The 23,131-nt window shown below is 43.6% G+C and overlaps 1 protein-coding gene across 8 annotated transcripts in view; it reads right to left on the bottom strand.

The window, feature by feature from the left end:
- Nucleotides 1-386: 386 nt before the first annotated feature.
- Nucleotides 387-23,131, bottom strand: part of ydjc (YdjC chitooligosaccharide deacetylase homolog) — a 32,318-nt gene continuing 9,573 nt past the window's right edge. For 5 of the 8 annotated variants that reach the window (XM_026187599.2, XM_080309090.1, XM_026187606.2 and 2 more), the window contains 5 exons: nt 16,883-17,058; nt 9,511-9,670; nt 5,054-5,153; nt 4,300-4,477; nt 387-1,404 (listed from right to left, as the gene is read on the bottom strand). In XM_026187599.2, the coding sequence (XP_026043384.1) occupies nt 1,074-1,404; nt 4,300-4,477; nt 5,054-5,153; nt 9,511-9,670; nt 16,883-17,058 (945 nt within the window). In that variant the 3' untranslated portion in view covers nt 387-1,073. Of the gene's footprint in view, nt 1,405-4,299; nt 4,478-5,053; nt 5,154-9,510; nt 9,671-16,882; nt 17,059-17,435; nt 17,655-21,121; nt 21,235-23,131 lie in introns of those variants that run through there. The other 3 variants (XM_026187601.2, XM_026187600.2, XM_080309091.1) reach the window with 2 other exon arrangements.

The following is a 23,131-nucleotide window of genomic DNA, read 5'->3' as shown; positions in this document are numbered from 1 at the left end:
AAGGAGTCACGTTCTTTCCACAAACTCAACTTTTCAAACAGTTCCAACACTGTGTGTCAGTACGTCTCTGAGCTTCTGTGCAGGATTATCATTAAAACTGTAGTAAACACTGGCACCATCGCACACTCACGCCTCTAATCCAGCTGTGACGGCCGCGCACAGCGTGCCACCTTACAAAATCAAGAGGTGCACAGCTGACCGACGCAACACAAACACTGTGTTCCAGTCCCAAACAGCTTTAAATCCATCACGGACAGCAAACTCACCTGTTCACCTGCAGAGTCATGCACCCTCTAAATAACACAGTTAGTATAAACAGGAGATTTCATCATCAGTTGATTTTTAACATGGCAAACAACCCTGACAAAAAACAGCCAAAACAGACAAACACAGCATCTGTTTTTATTTAGATTTCGTGCAGCTTCCCACAGATGGATGCAGAAAGTCAAAAACTGGCACTTTAAGATAATTAAGGCATTTGTTGTTGGTGATCAGGTTTACGCTGCAAGTGGTTTGAAAGAAACAACAAAGAAAAAAAAGTTCACCATCATTTATTCCCCAGAGCTGTTCAGTTCTGATGTTTGATGACAGCAGACAGAAAACGGTTTCAACATGAAAATATGAGCTTTGAAATACAAAGAACATATCTATAAAGACTACTGAAGCTCTCTGTAGTTCCACACATCCAGACCTGAGATAGTTCAAAAGTGTCCCTGCTCAGCAGGTGGAAACCAGGGCCATGAACACACATACAGCTCCTTTATTCTATAATCTGAAAACTACCAAACATACTTATGATGAGAGCTCTGAACATATGTTGCTGATTATTTTAGTAAAATGATTCATTAGTTTAAAACAGTGTTGCAGTGAACACTGTGCCTTCATTAGACATTTCTACACATGTGCTGCTCTGACAGCCATCCTCAGGCTAGACTCAGAGCCGGTCATGGACAGTTCCACTCATTAAAGGCTGCTACGAGCTAATTTGATCAGTCTCAGTTTGTAGGGCAGCATAAAGTCGTGTTACTACAAACATCAGTGGTAACTGAGCAACATTTGGAAGCTGAGGGCAGTCACAGGTCTCTGAAGGCACAGAGCTGCACTCTCTCTTGGCAATAGAGAGCCAGCACAGATGGATCTTTGAGAACACTCAGCTCGTGCTGCCTGTCAGCAGACTGGGAGAAGTCGTCGGGGCCCTCTCCACAGCCTCCCTCCTTGGGGTGACTGGGGTACCCCGGGTGGACCATGAGCTCAGCTGTGACCACAGGCTGATGTGAACCCTGCACAGAGCTGGAGGTAGAGGATGAAGGGTTTGCAGCCAAGGCGTAGCTGAGGGCCCTGTGCAGGCTTGGGATGGACATGTTCTGCCCCATGGTGGTCAGTCCCAGGTACACATCTGGCCACCTGTGGAGGAGGAAAATTGTTACGATTCATGTTTCTCATATGTGCAACATCAGAAACTCTCTACAAACTCTCTTGTCCTCCAATTGTCCAGTTTCCTTTATTTAAAGACACTCTCCACACTCTGCCCAGCAGCTCTTTGGAAACTCTAATGAGACACTTAAGCTTGTCACAACATCTTAGCAAAGATACTGAAGTTTTTTGCTAAAGGCAGCTAGTCCTTTACTACGTTTCAGCGTTATGTGTAGAAACTCTGGTTCATCACTGTGTCCTGAGTCAGGTGTCTTTCCTGTGCTTGAGTCACAGGTCAGTGTTGAGTAGCTTCCTCTGAAAACAAGCATCACACTGAACAAATGAGTGAAACGCTGCCAGTGTTCAGAGAAAGACTTCAGACAGTCTGGAGCCAAATATAAAATCTAAGAAAGTGTGGTGAGTTTGGACAGCACTGTGAAACACCACCACTGACACTTAAGCTTGATGCTTAAACTCAAAGTAACTGTAGAGCTGACTGGGCTCATCTGCACAGACAACAGGACAAAGAGCAGCCAGCAGCCAGCTTTGATGAAGCCTGGAGAATTATTTCTGAGGACTACTTAAAGAAAACACGAGCGCCCCACAGAGTCCGGCTGTGATGGAGAATAGAGGTGGTCACACCAAATACTGACTTTCAGGTCAGAGTTGTGTGAACTCTGGTTTTGCCTTAGGTGTGTTTTTCATGTATGCTCACAAATTTGTTTAATTGCTGCATTTATTTCCTGTTTTTGTAGCAAACTAAGTAAATCTGTCTTTGTTCTAATACAGTAATGTGCAAAAGTCTTGAGCTGTGCCATCGTTTATCTAACAGACATGGAGCCAAAGTCCAGCCCTGCTGCTTCCACAGGACTTCAGAGGGAAGCGTGTGCTGGTAACACATGCACCATATAAACTGATCATCAATAAGTATGAACGCTTCTATAAAAGCAGAAGCTTTTGCAGGTTTGCAGTCAGGTGTGTGGGCAAAGACAGCAGCACGGATCTGAAAGATCATGAATCACTGCTGCTTATCTTTTCTGCACAGAAGCCACCTCGACAAAGATCATCCCAGGACTGGACGTCACTGCAAAAACACTCCGACTCTACAGCTCTACACGTTCATGCAAGAACAGCAGCATGGGTCAGGTTTGCAAAAACCACAATGTGCTCTGGAAAGCAGTGCTGTGCAGGTCCATACTGGAACCCACTCAGCAGAGTCATGTGTGGGGCTAGTTCAGCTCCAGGAACTTAAAACTACAGAGGCCCATTTGTTCAAACTGCAGAGCCTTTAAAGTTTATTATGCAGAGTAGGTCTCCTTTAAATATACAGCGAACATGAAGCTTTAGAAAATAAAAGTACAACTCGCAATATTTCATAGATGAATAAACAATAGCGTGTGTAAAATGTTTCTCAGCATTATTATTGTTTTCAGTTACATTTGTTTTTATGGTACTTGAATATTTTGAAATGCTGGTAATGACTTTTTTAGGATTTCTGTTTCCTGTGTGATAATTCTGGACAATTAAACAATAAGACCGAGAAGTTTCATGTCGTGTGTTCATCATGAAGGTGCAGTTTAAAAGTGTCAGTGTGGGATCAGACAGGGGTGTGTTTCTACTGGAGGGTACACAGACGCTTCAAGCTAGCACGGTGGCGTCTGTTGGCCTCTCCGTGTTGAGGTGCACTCTCAAACGCTGCGTCTGCATCCGGTTTATTCAGTTTAAACCTCGATAAGGACTCGATCACATTTATGTCCTGACATGTAAAACCTTAGAGATGACCAGTGTTGGGAAGGTTACTTTTGAAATGTATTCCACTACAGATTACAGATTACATGCCCCAAAATGTATTTTGTAACGTATTCTGAATACTTTGGATTACTTAATATATTATCATGCTTTTTACAGCTACATGAATGTCCTATTGCTGTGTGATTTATTACTATTACTGCAGGTTACTCTCCACACCAACACCAGCTAGATGTTTAAATCTTAATATAAATGCGTAACAGTAGGTGGACATTAGGTAAAGCTGCACTTTTTGCAGTGACCTCGTGTAGAAAACTATCCCACGCATATATAAAACAGGTCAGTGGCTCTGAACCGTAGTAAAGGGACCTCTGGCTGATACGTCAGGTTCGTGTCGGCTTGTAGCTGAAAACTAGCTTTACTTTGTTGTCTGGGTCACTTTGCTAGCAGAGACAGAGAGAGGCGTTGAAAGGCTCCAACAGAACTTATTGTTTCAGAGGAAACACGAACACGGTGTACAGTCGAGTCTTAACAGCTTACTCACAGCTGGGCTCGTCAGGCTCTCTGTTTGGCTGCAGTGGTTATTATTATATTTACATGCTTCCAGCTCCGGTTTCTGCTCGGTTAAAGCTCCTACTTTTCCTTTTCCTCCCCCCTCGCTCACAGACACATCACGGGTACAGCAGTCCATCCTCCCTGCAGCACGGACTACGCTGCCCATCAGGCTGCGTGCTTTAGGGCCTGTAACACTCTGCCTGTTGCCTTCATATTGAATCATTTTTAAAATGACATTATGAGACGCGAGGCTGAGACGCAGACATCAGAGCCTCTTATTGCGTGTTTTGTTTGGGTTTCCACCAGCGTGGAATTACCAAAAATAGAGAGGGCAGAGCCGAACATGTGAAACAGGAAAAGACCGCTGTGTAATCCATTTATTTCAACAAAGTAACTGTATTCTGAATACCACCCTTTTAAACGGTAACTGTAACAGAATACAGTTACTCATATTTTGTGTTTTAAATACGTAACGACGGCACATGTACTCCGTTACTCGCCAACACTGGAGATGACACTCACTGCATATGTGTGGTTTAATTTGAAGCCTGGTCTAGTCCCAGCAGTTTCATACAAACAGACCTGATTCCATGGCGTCTGAACACTGGGATGGCATCCAGAGCGTCCTTCTCCACCTGCTTGTAGAATTTGTGCAGGTGTGCTGGTATCCACGGGCAGCTGTATAGACCCGGCTCCACGGGAACACGAGTGTAGGGGATCCTGAGATCTGAGACAACCTTCGCAAACACTTCACGGACCTCTGCACAGACGACATAACACGAACATTTCACTGCTGTCATCTTCTTAATGGAGCCAACAGCTAAGCGCTCACTGAACTGAATCCTACATATGGAAGAAAAGCATCAGTGGAACAACAGCTAATAGCAAAGCTCTGCGTTGGAGCACAGCAGGACTTCTCTTTGTTTCTCAGCTAAATTATATTTCTGCCCATATAATCATTGCTCTTTTACATAGCATATTATTAACTACTCAAACTTTTTCACTGGTCTGATGACAGGATGCTTGGTTTGTTTTCTATTATAAAAACATTTTTTAAATTAATGAATCTGATTAGTAGAACCAAAATCAGCTGCCTCAGGACAAACAAACATTAACGGTCTCCTCCCTTCAGTTCACATTTACCTGCTAACTCAAAAGCAGAGACACACAGGTGCACATTTGCATGATTAATCTGTACCATAACTCCATGGGGACGTGTTGGAAATAACCTGAAACATGCTACATCACCACAATCAGCCATCAATGTGTAAATGCTGTTGACTCTAGCAGCAAACAGCAGTTACAGCTTTGTCTCTTCATCCTCTGATCCTCTGACCTGGGAGGACGTGAACATGTTGGTGTCCGTCCATGTGCTCGGGTAGGTGACCATTCAGCTCCACGAAAAGCCCGACCTGGGCCCTCAACTCCAGCTCCACCTTGGAGGAAACAAAACACACCTGGAAACAGCTGTGATGGAGACACATGACTTCAAAGACAAAGGTCGTTTTAAAATCTGAGGCTGGTGTTTTTGCAACTCAGCAATAACAACGTGACAGCTGTACCCAAGTTCAAACTGGTACTGTCTGAAGACGCTTCAGTTTCATTCACATAGTGCTGAATCTCAGCAGTCGCCTTCAAGTGTAAAAATGAAATAACAGAATCCGCCAGCGATCAAACTGGAGTCTGTTAGATCTGCTCGGTGTTATTCAAACCACTGCAGCGCTCTAATCTCGGTAATACTGTGGTCAGTATTGGTGTAGCTCATGAGGCAGAGCGGGTCATCTACTGATTGGAAGGTTGGTGGTTCGATCCCTGGCTTTCTGCGTGCCAAATATGCTTGGGCAAGATACTGACCCCAAGCTGTATGAATGTTGGTTAGGAAGCACTTCTAGAAAAAAGTGCTTGTATGAATGTGGCGTGTTGTATAAAGCGCTTTGAGTGCTCAGAGTGGACATAATAAGTATATATAAGAACCAGTCCATTTTTTCTCTGACTGTAAAATTGTATTTGTAAACGAGGCCATTAATAGTTAATGTTAAAGGAACATTCAGTTCAACAGAGTTCAGACGCTCCTTCAGTGCTGAAGGCAAACCTGTGGTTGTTCTTATTCTCTTAAATCAGTGAAAGATTTACTTTACAAAGGGCTCTTTTTAAATAAAGCAACAACCTGTTTTTCCAGGCTAAATAAAAACCTTCTAAATTAACGAGACGCTTTGTCCTCTCCAGCTTACAGGTATGTATGTATGTATGTATGTATATATATGTATATATTGTACTATTCTTAGTTAGCGTATTGTCTGTCTTGTCTTAATGTTGGTTTAAAATGGAGCACTGTAACAAAAAATAATTTCCCCCAGGGATCAATAAAGTATTCTGATTCTGATTTGCTTCCATGTGCGTGTCTGAGAGTTACACCTGGGACTCAGGTACCTGTAATGTGAGGCCTTCGTTTGCAGAGGAGCTGCAGCATCCAGAGTGGTACACAGTGAGGAGGTAACACTACGAGATAATCGACCTCTGTGGGAGGAGCTGCTCTGCACTGTGTTTGCATACAGTAATGAAGAGAGTAGCAATGGAGAATGAAAGTAATCTCCTGTAATCAAATGTATCCCCACTGCTGTGTAATCCATTACTGTAAACTGAAATGTTGTCAAGAAATGATCAGCTGAGACTGTTTTTCAGGAAACACTATTAAATGTTCAGTTTCTGTATGTCTGGAGAAGACAGAGCCCACTATCACTCCTGTCACACTCCACCACCTGACAGGTGGGAAACACAGTCCCACCTGTCACACCATGTGACCTAACATTTGTTTACCTGTATCTTATATATTTTAAGATATTTTAAGATCATATAAAGATGCATAAAAATGTGTAACATTATGTATTTTATACTGATCTTATTTAATGAATCATTTCAATGTAAGCAGCTATCTCCTGGAAGTTTTCAGTCTTTTGAATATGTGGCTTTACAGCTGAAGGCCCCATCCAAAGTTGTGTTTCTTAATGTTTACAGGCCTCCCAAATACTGCACAGACTTTTTTAATGACCTCAGTGAACTGCTGTCTGTGATCTGTGTTGATTTTGACTGTGTAATTATTGTTGGGGATTTTAACATTCATGTGGACAACCCTCAGGACAAAGGGACTAAAGACCTGAGTAACACTCTGGGCAACTTTGGGCTGACTCAGCATGTAACAGAGGCCACACATAATAGAGGACACACTCTCGACCTACTGATCTCCAAAGGCCTGAGCATTTCAAAGGTTACTGTGTCTGATGTGGGCCTGTCTGATCATTACTGTGTTTTCTTTGAAAGTAAAATCTCAGCCCACACAAATATATCAACAGCAGTGATCACAAAACGGTGTATAACTGAAGACAGTAGTGCAATTTTTTACCAGGTCTTCCCATTAACACCTGACCTGTCCAGAGGGTCAGTCAATGAGCTCGTCAATAGCTTCAATGCTAACATGTTAAATGTAATGGACACTATTGCTCCCATTAAGGTGAAGGTTATCTCTGGAAGGAAAAAGTCTCCATGGAGAAACTCCACACTGGTGAAAAATGAAAAAAGAGAGTGTAGGAAAGCTGAGCGCAGATGGAGAAAAACAAACCTCCAGGTTCATTATGACATTTATAAAGAGAAACTTCACAATTATAATTTACAACTGAGGAGTGCAAGGAGGTCCTACTTCTCTGACATCATCACTAAAAACAGCCATAATGCTCGGGTCTTATTTTCTACAGTTGACAGGCTAACAAACCCTCCTGTGTCAGTGGCAGCTGAACTTCATTCGACCATGGCCTGCAATGACTTTGCCAAATTCTTCACTGAAAAAATCCAAAAAATTAGACAAGCAATTGGTACATCAACAGCAGATCCAGGATATGTACTGTGTCCACCAAAAAACTGTTTAAACACCATGAAACAGTTTCAACCTATTAACAGCAAAGACCTGGAGGACATCTTAGGTCAACTGAACTCCTCCTCCTGCTGTTTAGATGTCCTGCCAACAAGTTTTTTCAAAAAGGTCTCAAAGACTTTAGAGTCAGACCTGTTACAGATCGTCAACTTTTCTTTATTATCAGGTGTGTTTCCAGAATCACTAAAAACTGCTGTAATCAAACCTATACTGAAAAAGGACAATCTTGACAAGACACAAATGAACAACTACAGGCCGATCTCAAATCTCCCGTTTTTAAGTAAGATCATTGAAAAAGCAGTTTCTCAACAGCTCAGTTACTTCTTAAAACAGAATAATTGCTACGATGCCTTCCAGTCAGGTTTTAGACAGAACCACAGCACTGAAACCGCTCTGACCAAAGTGTTTAATGACATATGTCTGAATACAGACAGTGGAAAAATGTCAGTCCTAGTTTTACTGGATCTCAGTGCAGCATTTGATACAGTTGACCACAACATATTACTCAAACAACTGGAGAACTGGACAGGTCTTTCAGGAACTGTACTAAACTGGTTCAAAACATACGTAGAAAACAGGAAATACTTTGTATCAATAGGTAACTTCACATCTGAGCAGACAAGTATCACATGTGGAGTTCCCCAAGGTTCCATCTTGGGACCCCTTCTGTTTAACATTTACATGCTCCCACTGGCACAGATTATAAACAACAACAAAATAAACTATCACAGCTATGCAGATGACACACAAATATATATCACAATGTCACCAGGAGGCCGAGGCCCTGTACAGGCTCTTGGTAAATGCATTGAGGAAATCAATGACTGGTTGTGCCACAATTTTCTCCAACTAAACAAAAACAAACTGAGGTAATAGTCTTTGGAGCCAAAGAAAAACGATTACAGGTCACCAGAGAACTTCAATCTATACATCTAAAAACCACAAACCAGGCGAGAAATTTGGGTGTAGTGATGGATGCAGACCTAAACTTAGAAAAACACATTAAGACAATAACAAAGTCAGCTTACTATCACCTCAAGAATATATCAAGGATAAAAGATCTGATGTCTCAACAGGACCTGGAAAAACTAGTCCATGCATTCATCTTTAGTAGGCTTGATTACTGTAACAGCATCTTTACAGGTCTACCTAAAAAATCAGTCAGACATCTACAGCTCATTCAGAACTCTGCTGCTCGAGTCCTCACTAAGACCAAAAAAGTGGACCACATCAGTCCAGCTCTGAGGTCTTTACACTGGCTGCCTGTCCGTCAGAGGATAGACTTTAAAGTTCTGATGCTGGTCTATAAAGCTCTGAATGGTTTAGGACCAAAATACATCAGTGACCTCCTGACCCAGTATGAACCTTCCAGATCCCTCAGGTCATCTGGATCCGGTCTTTTATCAGTTCCCAGAGTCAGAACCAGACACGGAGAAGCTGCATTCAGCTTTTATGCTCCTTATATCTGGAACAAACTCCCAGAAAGCCTCAGATCAGCTGAAACACTCAGTTTATTTAAATCCAGGTTGAAGACTCACCTGTTCTCAGCTGCATTTGAATAAAGCACCAAATCCACACTTTAAGCTTAAATTTCAAAACTTACATTTAACTACTGATTTTATCTACTGTTCTGATTTTATCTGTTTTGATTTTATATACTGTTGTTTGTTTGTTTGTTAATTAGTTAGTTTATTTGCTTGTTTTAATCAATTTTAAATCATGCTTTTTATTTGTTCTTGTTTCTAATGTCTCTGTAAAGCACTTTGAATCACCTTGTTGTTGAATTGTGCTATACAAATAAACTTGCCTTGCCTTGCCTTGATCTTTATTTTTCACTGACAGTGAAATTCTAGTTTTTAATGTCGTACCTGTTTCATGCTGAGTTCTCCTCTCTTCAACGCCTGACGAAAGCCCATCTTCCCATGGAAGAAGCCATGCTGGTTTACGAGCGTGGAGGACTGCTGGAGGCTCGGACACACTGGTATGCCTTCAGACAGGTTGGCATGCAAGCCAATGGGAATGTTGTGTCTGACACAGGAACAGCACAGCTCTGTTAAACCATGCGATGCTACAACAGGCAAACATTTGTCTATGTTCAAAGGCACAGTCACTCTGTTCTTGATTATAAATACATATAACATCTGTATCGAAATACAGCTGTGAAAGAGAAAATCCACTCTCGTTTAAGGTTTTATGAATCAGGACATGAATCCTTCTTTGAAATAGTCTTTTTGTTTTTTCAACGACTGTTTCACATCATCACAGAGGAAACGTACTGCTTCACAACAGCGCTGCTTTAGTTCATCGAGGTTTGTGGGCGTATGTTTATGCACAGCTCTCTCAAGGTCCTGTCACAGTTGGGTCCAAGTCCAGAGTCAGCCACTGTAACACCTTGGTTCATTTTTTTGTAGATATTCTGTTTTTGATTTGATGGTGTACATGGAAAGAGTAATTGTATGATACAGTGTCAGCCAGGCTTTATTCAGGGACAGATTCAATTCAATTCAATTTTATTTATATAGCACCAAATCACAACAAAAGTCGCCTCAAGGCGCTTCATAGATACAGAGAAAAACCCAACAATCATATGACCCCCTATGAGCAGCACTTTGGCGACAGTGGGAAGGAAAAACTCCCTTTTAACAGGAAGAAACCTCCAGCAGAACCAGGCTCAGGGAGGGGCGGGGCCATCTGCTGTGATTGGTTGGGGTGAGAGAAGGATGGCCTCACAGTAAGCTTTATAATACTGTGGTACACAGAGGAGTTCATGGTCAACTAGCAGTGAGATACCCGGGTCCTATGGCTGCAAAACAAGCTGTAATCATCCCCCAGACTGTCCCACCAATCGCCCTTGGTCTGGAGCACCATGCAGGATCGTACCTCACAGAGTGATGATAGTCATGAAAAAGGTGGTGGATCAGTCCAAAAACATGTAGCAGGAGCTGGTTAATGATCTGACGGCAGTTCGGACCACAGTCACCAACAACACCACGGGTAACGTACTACATTATAATTGTTTGTCCCCCTGCTCAGGAAGACACATTTATAGGCTTGTCTGAAGTTTGCCACTGAACATCTAAATGATTCAGAGAAGAAACTGCTGTGGTCAGAAACTAAAATCAACTCAACCTCAGAATTGCTGAGGTTCACCTAAAGAACACTATTCCCATAGTTCCCAGTGGCCTTTTACTTTGCTCTTGTGCGATGACCTGATCACGGTGCAGCTCCACTGTTACATGTGAGATCAACTGTCATTGTCAATCAATATCCTCATCCACACAACTAATGCCCCCAGCTGAACCAGGGTGTGGTGAACCAGGATCTACGTGCAGCCTGAGTCCACCATTGCATGCCATGCATACCCCCTTGGCACCTTACTGGTACGCTGCATGTCTCACGCAGACCAGTGAGAAGTGTTACAGGGCTGGAGATACCAAACACCTGTCCCACATCCATGCACGGTCACTGTCTGTGGAAGTGTCCCTGTCCTCAAGAGCCATCGGCTATTGAGGTGTAGTGTCTGTGGCCTCTGGGACCTGAGCAGAAATAGAGGGAGAAGGGTGTTGGGTCCCAGAGCCGCTTACTTGTTCCATCAGTTGTGTCCGCTCCACCGAATCTTGGCCATTACAACGGGTGGTCCAACATCAGTGTCACTGTAATGTCGAGGCTGATCAGTCGGTGGCAACAGACCAACTCCGCTGTGCCCGCCTGAGGCCCCTCCATCACTATGAGCTCTGCCAGCCAAGCCTCCCCTTTCCTGGGACCAGGTTGTAGCTTTTGGTTTGCATATTATGCAAGGCCCTTTCCATACGCCAAGCTGCAGGCAGCTGATCTCCATCATGGAGATCAGCTGTTCTGGTCAACCACACCCCTCGCCTGTAGCTGAGCCACGAGCCACACCCCACCACTTTAACTTGAGTAGGTACTGAAAAAGAGTTGTTTATTAACCAAGATAAGGATTCTGCAATCATTCCCTTTAGTTATTTAGTTCTTTGCTTTTCTACTGTACTCAAAGGACTTTACACAACTTGCCTCATCCACCCACTCAGACAAGCACTTCTATTTTTTATGTAAGTGCTTACTAAGTAAAGTGCTCTGACTGCTCAGAGTAGAAAAGTGCTATATCAGAACCAGTCCATTTACTAACCAACATTCACACACACATGCAGCAATGGATTCGTCAGAGAGCAACTTGGGGTTAGTATCTTGCTTTGGGATATTTGACATGGACACTAGAGCAGCCGGAGATCAAACCACCAACCTTCTAATTAGAAGATGACCTGACCGAGGTGCTTCCTTCTTTTAAAGACTATACCAGATTCTAAATTTGGCTCATCCTAAAGTTATCTTATTTTTCTTATTATCTTATTTTCTTTCTATATTGTCTTATTGGAATATCATTCGAACTGTAGAAGTGTAGTCGGATGATAACACACAGAGGAAAGGTTCAGAACTGAGGGGATCAAACTACCAGAAGGCAACATTGCAGACCCGGAGAACAGCTACAAGTTCCTATGAATGCCAAAGGGAAATGGGAACCACAAACAGGCCGCTAAGAAACTTGCAACCGCCAAACACCTGGAAAAGTCAGGCAAGGCCAGAGGAGTCAGCTGAACGGTAAGAACAAGATCCGGGCTATCAACACCTATATCCTGCCGCTAATCAGGTACCCCGCTGGGATGATAAGCTGGCCAAAGGAGGAGATAGAAGCCACTGACATCAAGCAAGAAGAAGAACCATTATGGAAGGACAGGCCCAGGATGACATCCAGAAATCCTACCAGTGGCTGGACAAAGCTGAACTGAAAGACAGCACAGAGGCACTAATCATGGCAGCACAAGAACAAGCTCTCAGTACAAGATCCATAGAGGCTGGGGTCTATCACACCAGGCAAGACCCCAGGTGCAGGCTGTGTAAAGATGAGACAATCCAGCACATAACAGCAGGGTGCAAGATGCTAGCAGGCAGGACATACATGGAACGCCATAACCAAGTGGCCGGCATAGTGTACAGGAACATCTGTGCCGAGTATAACCTGGAAGTCCCGAGGTCAAAATGGGAGATGCCCCCAAGGGTGGTGGAGAATGACCGAGCTAAGATCCTGTGGGACTTCCAGATACAGACGGACAAAATGGTGGTGGCTAACCAACCGGACATAGTGGTGGTAGACAAACAGAAGAAGACGGCCGTAGTGATCGATGTAGCGGTTCCGAATGACAGCAATATCAGGAAGAAGGAACACGAGAAGCTGGAGAAATACCAAGGGCTCAGAGAAGAGCTCGAGAGGATGTGGAGGGTGAAGGTAACGGTGGTCCCCGTGGTAATCGGAGCACTAGGTGCGGTGACTCCCAAGCTAGGCGAGTGGCTCCAGCAGATCCCGGGAACAACATCTAAGATCAGCGTTAATCTCGTTAAAATGACGTTAACGCCATAACCGCATTAACGGGGCAAATCTCCGTTAGCGAGTTAACACGGATCGCCCCGTGCAGGGGCTGCATGGCGCTAACACGTTAGCGTGCTTAGCTTGTTAACGGTTATGGCGTTAACGTCATTTTAACAAGATTAATGCTGACGGCACAACTTTTTAAACCTCTTGAATTAAAGATAAGATAACCTTTATTAGTCCCACACGTGGGAAATTTGTTTTGTCACAGCAGGAAGTGGACAGTGCAAAAGTTATGAGGCAAAAATTAGAATACAATAAGAATAAATACAGTACACAACTGTACAGAATAGAATTAAATAATATACTATATACAGTAGAATAAAATAAAATAAATATACAATAAGATAAAAATAGAATACAAATACAAATACTATATACAACTGAGTAAAAATACAACGATGACAGAAAGGATTATTGCACTTAGTATTATTGCATATGTATGGATGTGTGTGCTTGATCAGTTAAAGTCTTTATTATGGAGTCTGACAGCAGTGGGGAGGAAAGACCTGCGAAATCTCTCCGTCCCACACCGTGGGTGCCGCAGTCTCCCACTGAAGGAGCTGCTCAGTGCTGTCACAGTCTGCTGCATGGGGTGGGAGATGTTGTCCATCAGGGATGGCAGCTTAGCCGCCGTTCTCCTGTCACTCACCACCTCCACTGGGTCCAGAGGGCATCCTAGAACAGAGCTGGCCCTTCGGATCACCCTGTTCAGTCTCTTCCTGTCCCCAGCAGAGATGCTGCCGCCCCAGCAGACCACACCATAAAAGATAGCAGAAGCCACCACAGAGTCATAGAATTTCTTCAGGAGTGGGCCCTCCACTCCAAACGACCTGAGTCTCCGCAGCAGGTACAGCCTGCTCTGCCCTTTCCTGTAGAGGGCGTCTGAGTTATGAGTCCAGTCCAGTCTATTGTTCAGATGAACACCAAGGTACCTGTAGCTGTCCACAGCCTCAATGTCCATACCTTGGATGTTCAGTGGTTGCAGTGGAGAATGCTTGTGCCTGCGGAAGTCTACCACCAGCTCCTTGGTTTTACTGGCGTTGATCTGGAGGTAGTTCAGCTGGCACCAGTCCACAAAGTCTTGGGTCAGACCTCTGTACTCCTTGTCGTCCCCATCAGTGATGAGGCCGACTATTGCAGAGTCATCAGAGAACTTCTGCAGGAAGCACTGGGTGGAATTGTGGGAGAAGTCTGCAGTGTAGATGGTGAAGAGGAACGGAGCCAGAACCGTTCCCTGTGGGGCCCCCGTACTGCAGACGACCCTGTCTGACACACAGCCCTGAGTCCTCACATACTGTGGTCGGTCGGTGAGGTAGTCCAGGATCCAGGTAGTGAGGTGATGGTCCACTCCAGAGTTCACCAGCTTGTCCTTTAGAACCGAGGGAAGAATGGTGTTGAAGGCACTGGAGAAATCAAAGAACATGATTCTCACAGTGCTTCCAGCGGTCTCCAGGTGAGCGAGGGAACGATGTAGGAGGTGAATGACGGCATCATCCGCTCCAATGCCAGGCTGGTAGGCAAACTGAAGTGGGTCCAGTGATGAGCTTATTAGGCGCCGAAGCTGAGCCAGGACCAACCGCTCCAGGGTCTTCATCAGGTGGGATGTCAGAGCCACCGGCCTGTAGCTGTTGAGGTCCTTGGGGCTTGAAGTCTTTGGCACTGGTACAACACAGGAGGTTTTCCAGAGCTGTGGGACTCTTCCCAACCTCAGGCTCAGGTTGAAGAGGTGCTCCATCACCCCACACAGTTGGTCCGCGCAGGACCTGACGACCCTCGAGCTGATGCCATCTGGGCCCGCTGCCTTCTTGCCATTAATCCTCCTCAGTTCCCTCCTAACCTGGGTGGTTGAGAGAGACAGGCTGGAGCCTTGTGTTGAGTGTGTATTGGATGCTGTTGTTGGGGGTGGGGGGGAGTGAGCAGGGTGAATAGAGGAGGTGTGAAGTGTCTGAGGTGGAACAGCAGCAGTGGGGGTGGGTGAGTCTGCAGCCGATGTTGTAGACTGTCTCATGGTTGAATCAAATCTGTTGAAGAAATGATTCAGTTCATTTGCCCACCTCACATCCCTCCCAGGCAGAGAGTTCTGCTGTTTGTGGCCCGAGATGGTTCTGAGGCCTCTCCAGACTTCACCAACGTTGTTTTGTTGAAGCTGGTTCTCCATCTTCTGCCTGTAGCTCTCCTTCCCATTCCTTATCAGTCCCCTCAGCTCTGTCTGCACCCTTTTCAACTCCTCTTTGTCTCTGGATTTGAAGGCCCTCCCCTTCTGCTTGAGGACGGTTTTAATTTCTGGGGTAATCCAAGGTTTGTTGTTGGAGAAACACCGTACAGTCCTGGTAGGTACAGTGTTATCCACACAGAAGTTTATATAGTCAGTAATGCATGTAGTAAGGCTGTCGATGTCCTCACCGTGGTCATCACAAATCACCTCCCACACAGTCGACTCAAAACAATCCTTAAGAGCCTCCTCGCTCTCCTCTGACCATCTCTGTACTGTGCGGGTGGCTGGTGGCTCCCTGCGCACTAAGGACTCATACACAGGGACAAGGTGCACCAGGTTGTGATCAGATCTGCCCAGGGGAGGGAGAGGTGATGAACTGTATGCCTCTTCTGCATTGGCATACAGTAAGTCCAGTGTTTTATTGACTCTGGTTGGGCAGGTCACATACTGGGTGAAGGTGGGCAGTGTGGAGTCCAGTGAGGCATGATTGAAGTCCCCTGATATTATGAGAAGGGCTCTCGGTGATTGTGTTTGCAGTCTGCTGACCACAGAGTGGAGAGAGTCACAGGCTGCATCCGCGTTGGCCGAGGGGGGGACATACGCTGTTATCGCGATAACATGCGAGAATTCCCGGGGCAGGTAGTACGGACGCATGCTAACGGCTAACAGCTCAATGTCTCTGCTGCAGAGTTGCTCTTTTACAGTGATGTGCCCAGGGTTACACCATCTGTCGTTCACAAAAACTGCCAGTCCCCCTCCTTTCCTCTTACCGCTCTCTCTGGTCCTGTCCGCTCGCAGCAGCTGGAATCCCGGTAGTGTCACGCTTGTGTCCGGAGTTAGCGGTGTTAGCCACGACTCCGTTAGCATCATGATGCTACATTGCCGGTACTCCCTCTGTGACCAGGTTAGCAACGTGAGCTCATCCATCTTATTGGGCAAAGATCTTACGTTTCCAATAATTACAGAAGGAAGAGATGGTCGATAACGTCTCTAAAGCTGAAAGTCTTACTTCACTGTTTGCTTTGAAATTCACTGTGGTCATGTAAAGAGGAAGGAAAAAAAGTATGGCTCTAACTCTACTTTATTTATCCCTGAAACTGGGAAAATATTGTGTTACAGCACCCGAAACATTAAACACAATCCATAACAAAATAGCTTACATGTAGCCGAAGCACTAATAATATAAAAGTGGCAAAACAAAACACTTAAATAAAGCAGTAAAAATATAAATAAATATATAAAAAGCATGAGAAAAGCTAAAGAGAAAAGAGAAAAAAAAGCCCAAAAAGTTAAAATAGGTGGTAAAGAATTTCTTTATGTGTCTTTCTGGCAGCAGAGCTTAAAGAGATATATGAGAGAGAGCCGGTGCAGTGTGTAGTGCAAAGGAAAATGAAAGAAAAAAAATAATACCAGAGTTACAAAACGAAAAGACGTGGAAAACAAAGCAAGTCTTCAGAAACTGCCAGGACTAGCAGGAAAAAGTGAAAGATTTCTGGTCTCCTAGACATTACATTATGTACTGTAAATGGTATTTTTGAAGTGTGTTAGATTTTACATATACAGTGTAAGGCTACGCTACCTTTTAGCCAGATCTGCTGCCTGTTTTGCAGCCGAGCCATTAACCAGCAACGAGACATTGGAGATGCCTCCAGCCTGGAAGCAATCCACAATCCCCTGGTTCCTCCTGGGACAGTAGCCAAAATCATCTCCTGTCACCACCAGCATCATTCTGGGCTGTGGCATTATTGCTGGTCTCTGTTGGCGACACACAGGGGACAGATTAACATTCATCATTATGGTGTCCATGGCTAATAATGACCAGGTTGTCCATTATCAGTGAACATGGACCCTGGATCCTCCGACTGTTCCACGTCACACGGTTTATTGATAAGAAAGACATTTGTGGTTTTCAACAGTGCCTTTCATTGCTGCTATAGAACATGAAAGAGCAGTACGTCAGCAAACAGAAGCACATATCTGTCAATACACCAGCCACGTTTCTAAACTAGATGATGGTCTGATTTAAGTTTCTGTGCACATTTTAAGATTGCTCTACATCGCCAGCTGGACTATTAAAAACACATAAAACTGCAAAGTTAGTCTATATTAGCCCTTTGTGGTGATATACTTGCCCGATGCAGCTGCCCGCTCATAATCAATGAAGTGCTGGGAAATCTTTGCTGAGTTACTGCGCTCTGTCTCTCGGTGCCTCTGGAGCTTCAGTTTGGGCTGCATTCTAATATGAACAGCTTCAGTCCGTGCAGGTAAGTACAGAGCATGATGAGCCAGACGAGCTGCTGCTTTTTACAGTGTAAAATTATCTGATCTACCTGGGCAAACACAGGAGCCACCTAGAAACCAAACAGTAACACCTTAACAAACATCTAAGTTGTGTTTACTATTTAGATCAGGTTTGAAAAAACACCCACAACACTCCTGTTAATCTTAGCCCCCATGTCTGTTAACCCAACTATATTCTACAGGTTCATGTTTACCATTATTCCTGAGTTACAAGCAGAGTCTGCACAGGTAGGTCATAAGTTTCTTTTTAAAGGGTAACAGTAGTGTCCACAGATCTTTGGTCCAACAGAAGAAGTTGGGGGCCACAGCCTCCAAAGGGCAGTCTCATTCTGTCTTCTGGATCGTGGTACAGCCAGCAATGATCAGCAGACCTCAGAGATCTACCTGGCACATACGGATGTAGCAGCTCACTGATCATGGAGGCATCTGATCATGGAGGGGTCTCAATATGATCAGCACACTTTTAAACTGAGCCCCAAACTTTATGAGGAGGCAGGAAGACATAATCTGTCCACCTTAAGAGGACCCAGTGATAAGCCTGACAGCAGAGTACTGAAACACTGGTAAGTGATCCAGAGAGGACCTGCTCAGGCAAATGAACTACAATAATCAAGATGTAATGAAATAAAGGTATGTATAACCACTTTGATTTCACTTTGAGACACAGTGTATTTACGTTTGTAAAAGAAAACCAACATGTTTTTCCAAACTGAAGCCTGATAAAAGGTGACGCCCAGATTTCTCACAGTGGGGAAAACTAAAGTTTAAAGATGAAGATGAAAGGGGCACAGAGTTATTCAGGATGAATGCAAGTGTGAACATGAACTAAATTAGCAGAAGCAACTAAAAAGCTCCTGTGAAAGAGAGAAAGAAACTCCCTCAAGTGCTGATCCAGACATTCAAACACAAGCTCTAAATGTCTAAGATACCATTAGATTTAAAGATGGAGCTGCCAGGGACGGAAAGACCACAGGGAAGCTTTATACATACAGTGAAAGAAGACACGCAGGGGTTGGTGTGACAGACGAATATGCTAGAGATGGGGTTAGATGATAGCAACTGATCTATGGCGTTATTTTTGTGCCACTATTCTGAACGCACGTAAAAAAAGTTTGCAGGTGCAAGTGTTGTATTTTGAGGAGAAATTTATTTTGAGCGAAGAAAAGCTAAATTTGAGTGAACAAAATTCATTCCTGCGTGCAAAAAATGTATTTCAGTGTTTGCTATTATCCACACACACACACACACACACACACACACACACACACACACACACACACACACACACACACACACACACACACCAGCAGCCCCTCTCGCTCAGTTTTTGCATTTCACAATGTGTCGCTCGCGCTCTCAACATTTCTGCCTTTCGACTCTTTCTCTACACCGTTATATTTGTGCCACAAAACCAGCCAATCACAGACTTGGATGCAAAAAAATCTGATTGGCTGTTTTGGTCTCCAATCAGCTCGAAATGACGAAATGCAATATCCCAGAATCCATTTGGTCCAAAGCTCAAACACGGCCAGATTCTTACTCTGGATGGCATTACCTTGGTCTCCAGTAACGCTGTGAGGAACCTTGGAGTCATTTTTGACCAGGACATGTCCTTCAACGCACATATCAAACAAATATGTAAGACTGCGTTCTTCCATTTGTGCAACATCTCTAAAGTTAGAAATATCCTGTCTCAGAGTGACGCTGAAAAACTAGTTCATGCATTTATTACTTCCAGGCTGGACGACTGTAATTCATTATTATCAGGAAGTCCTAAAAACTCCCTGAAAAGCCTTCAGCTGATCCAAAATGCTGCAGCAAGAGTCCTGACAGGGACTAGAAAGAGAGAGCAGATTTCTCCTGTTTTGGCTTCCTGTTAAATCCAGAATTCAAAATCCTGCTGCTCACATACAAGGTCTTAAATAATCAGGCCCCATCTTATCTTAATGACCTTGTAGTACCATATCACCCTATTAGAGCACTTCGCTCTCGCACTGCAGGCCTACTTGTTGTTCCTAGAGTATTTAAAAGTAGAATGGGAGGCAGAGCCTTCAGTTTTCAGGCCCCTCTTCTGTGGAACCAGCTTCCAGTTTGGATTCAGGAGACAGACACTATCTCTACTTTTAAGATTAGGCTTCAAACTTTCCTTTTTGCTAAAGCATATAGTTAGGGCTGGACCAGGTGACCCTGAATCCTCCCTTAGTTATGCTGCAATAGACGTAGGCTGCCGGGGATTCCCATGATGCACTGAGTTTTTCTTCTTCAGTCACTATGTGTTAACAGACCTCTCTGCACTGAATCATATCTGTTATTAATCTCTGTCTCTCTTCCACAGCATGTCTTTATCCTGAATCACAACTGAATTGAATCACAATAATCAACAGCAGCTTTACTGCTACTCAAGACTTTAACTTTAATAACAGATTTGTCACATTGGTAGACCATAATTTAATGATTGCCTTCCTGTATTATAGCAATTATATATTGTTAGCTATATTGTAGATGTTTGATTTCAGTATCTACAACTACAGTGAATAGAATGGTATTTATGTTAGTCCCATCTTGCATGATGGGGGGTTGTATTAAACCACAATGAAAGTTTTTGTCAAAGTGTTTTTTTCCAACACTTTCACATTCTAATTTTATTCTTTTTCTGTATAACACACAAATTATTTTTAAATTAATCATAAATTACATATTTATTCATTTATTTTCTTATGTTGTAAATTTGCACTGCACAGTCTCTTATTTCTTTTTTGTGTGTTATATTCTGGACTTTCGTGTGACCCTGCATGCTCCATCGGTCTGTCTTTGCTGCTGGAACACATGAATCTCCCCAATGAGGAACAACAAAGGATATTTCTGTTCTACTCTATTTCTATTTGTAAATAATATCTGAATTATTTAAAACAAAAAAAACTCCCTCAGTGGGTAAATATCATCAGCTCCCTGACACACACAGACTGATTGCTGATTTTCACAAAGTGGGAAATGGATATACGAAGTCATCACAACTTTTCCAAGTGCCAAAAACTGGAGCGAGAAGGATCATCAAGAAATTCAAAGAGAGCTGAAAGTACTGAACAAACTACTGAGAGATGGGTTTAAAGACCCCAGCAGACAGTAGTGAATGACTTCGCCAAGTTGGGAATTGTAGTCTCAAAGAAGAAAATCACAAGAACCTTAAACAGGAACAGACTGACAAACTGGGAATCTCATCAAGATGGAAGGAATCAAAATATGTCACAGAAAACCTCAAGTCAGCAGCAAAACTACGTCAAGGTCATTGCTTTGTCTTCCAACATGACAACAGCCCAAAACATATGACACTCCTGATGAAGAACTTCCTCTACAGGTCCAAAGTGAACATTACTGTCTGGGCTCCACAAAGCCCTCCTACTGAAGATCTATGGGGTGAACTGAAGAGCAAGGTCCATGCCAGAGAAGCTTGAGAGATTTACCAAAGAAGAATGGGCTGAGCTAATCATTTATTTCCATGGTAGTTAGCTGCACATACCTGATTGTCGTCTACTTCAACAACGGCAGTAAAAAAGAACCAGCTGCGCCATCGAGTATCCGCCAGACAGTCAGCCTCTGAATAGGCCAAACTTTGCTCTGTAGTGACTACTTTGTGTTGTTGTTTTTGTGTGTCGGCTGGAGAGAGTTTACAAATGAGAAGCAAAAAAGAGCCGTCTGATATTCAAAATATATTCAAAGGTGAGAACAGGCTTTTCCCTGCAGCACGGTATGTAATAAAGACTCACTAAGAGAATAGTGGCATTTACCAGAAGTACAAATACTTCATTAATGTACTTAAGTAGAAATTTCAGAATCAGTTATTTATTCTCAATAATCCCGAGTAAACCATCACCAAACTGGTTTAGATCTCTGGAATCGTCCATTTCTAAATTGCTTTGAAAGATAAACCTGTGTATTATCTTAAAAATGCTTCAAAGGACCAAGGATGAAGCTCCTGAACGGGTCCGGGACAGGCTTGCGGACCAGGTGTTCTGGCTGGGCCTGGGAGTTTGGGTTCTGGGTCATGGCTGGGGTTAGGGCTGCTCGATTATGGCAAAAATGATAATCACGATTATTTTCACTGAAATTGAGATCACGATTATTTGACGATATTTATTTAACCCTTTAAGACCTACTATAGAACCAAGTCCACCAGAGCTTATATTATTTTTTTACATGCTGTAGAGCCATTTGTGGGAGCATTTCAAGTTGCTATACATCAATACAACTGTTATAGCCCATATTTTAATAATATGTATGCATTAAGTCCATAGTAATTACATAAATTGCAAAAAAGTGCAATAAACTACAAAAAAAATTGAAAATCGCTTTTGTTTTGTTTACATATATTTCTACTTGGAGAAATTTAAGAGGTTTATCCCTCAAAACTTTAAATACAATAAAGTTGCAAAAAATAGTTTACAACAACAGGAAATTTATTTTGAGTGTCTTCATAGTTTTATTTTGGAGATACAGTTTTTATATACTGCAGGAAAAACAAAAAACAATCCTATGATGCAAATTTGCAAAGAAAACAGCAGGTGCATCATTTCACTGTGGGAAGTGTTACGAACAGCTGATCGGATCGGCAAAGCGTGTTTCTGGAATATTATGTTTTTGTTCCTGCAAGCGCTTTTTATGCAATTTTTGCAAAGCTATATGTGGAACGAAACCGTGACCGAGGACAAGCTGATGGCATCAGATATAAGTACAACTCCTCCGGTTTCATATGCAAAACAAATTATTGCGCTAGCTTACACGGTTCAGGTTCTACAGGGATTTAAAAATAGTTACGCAAAACGGAGCGTGCTGCTCTGACCGGCTTTAAAGGGTTAACAATGACTTTAAAAAATAATATAAAATAGTGTGCAACACCACTGAAGTTTTTTTTTTTAAACTCTCTTTTCAACCAATGGCAGTCACTCTCCTCTCCAAATAACTTCTGCTTAGCTTTCCGAGCTTCCCTCGGGTCCTCTTAATCAGCGGTCTCCAACCTTTTTTGCGCCACGGACCGGTTTATGCCCGACAATATTTTCACGGACCGGCCTTTAAGGTGTCGCGGATAAATGAGGGAGGGGCTAATAATCGGCTCAGTCATTTTTAATGATCGTTGAAAGCCCAGATCGTAATCGTGATTAAAATTCGATTAATTGAGCAGCCCTAGCTGGGGTGTCACCAGGGTTGTGGGTTGGTGCATGCAGGCCCCCGTGCATGGGGGTTTGGCCCTGGCAGACTTCAGCAAATCAGTGGAAGTGGGGGCCTCTTTAGCTAACGGGTAGGTTGGGACCATCTTTTGCAGGTGGTCTCTGCTCTTCGGGAGTCCACTCTGTGGGTGGGGGGGTCTAGCAGAGGTGGAGGATGGGTGAACCTGGGTGTCCATTGACTGAATGTTGGGGTGGGTGTAGTTTTTCCCCTGTAGTGGAGTCGGGTGGGCCACCCCGAGCTCTCTGGGGCTCAGTGGTGCTACTGCCCCAGTGTGGATGGGCCTGGGCCCCCCTGCCCTTGGTGG

This window comes from Astatotilapia calliptera, chromosome 12 (assembly GCF_964374335.1).
Source record: "Astatotilapia calliptera chromosome 12, fAstCal68.1, whole genome shotgun sequence".
Classification (NCBI taxonomy): Eukaryota; Metazoa; Chordata; class Actinopteri; order Cichliformes; family Cichlidae; genus Astatotilapia; species Astatotilapia calliptera.
The sequence above is the reverse complement of the archived record's forward strand: the minus strand, read 5'-3'. Positions and strand labels throughout refer to the sequence as shown.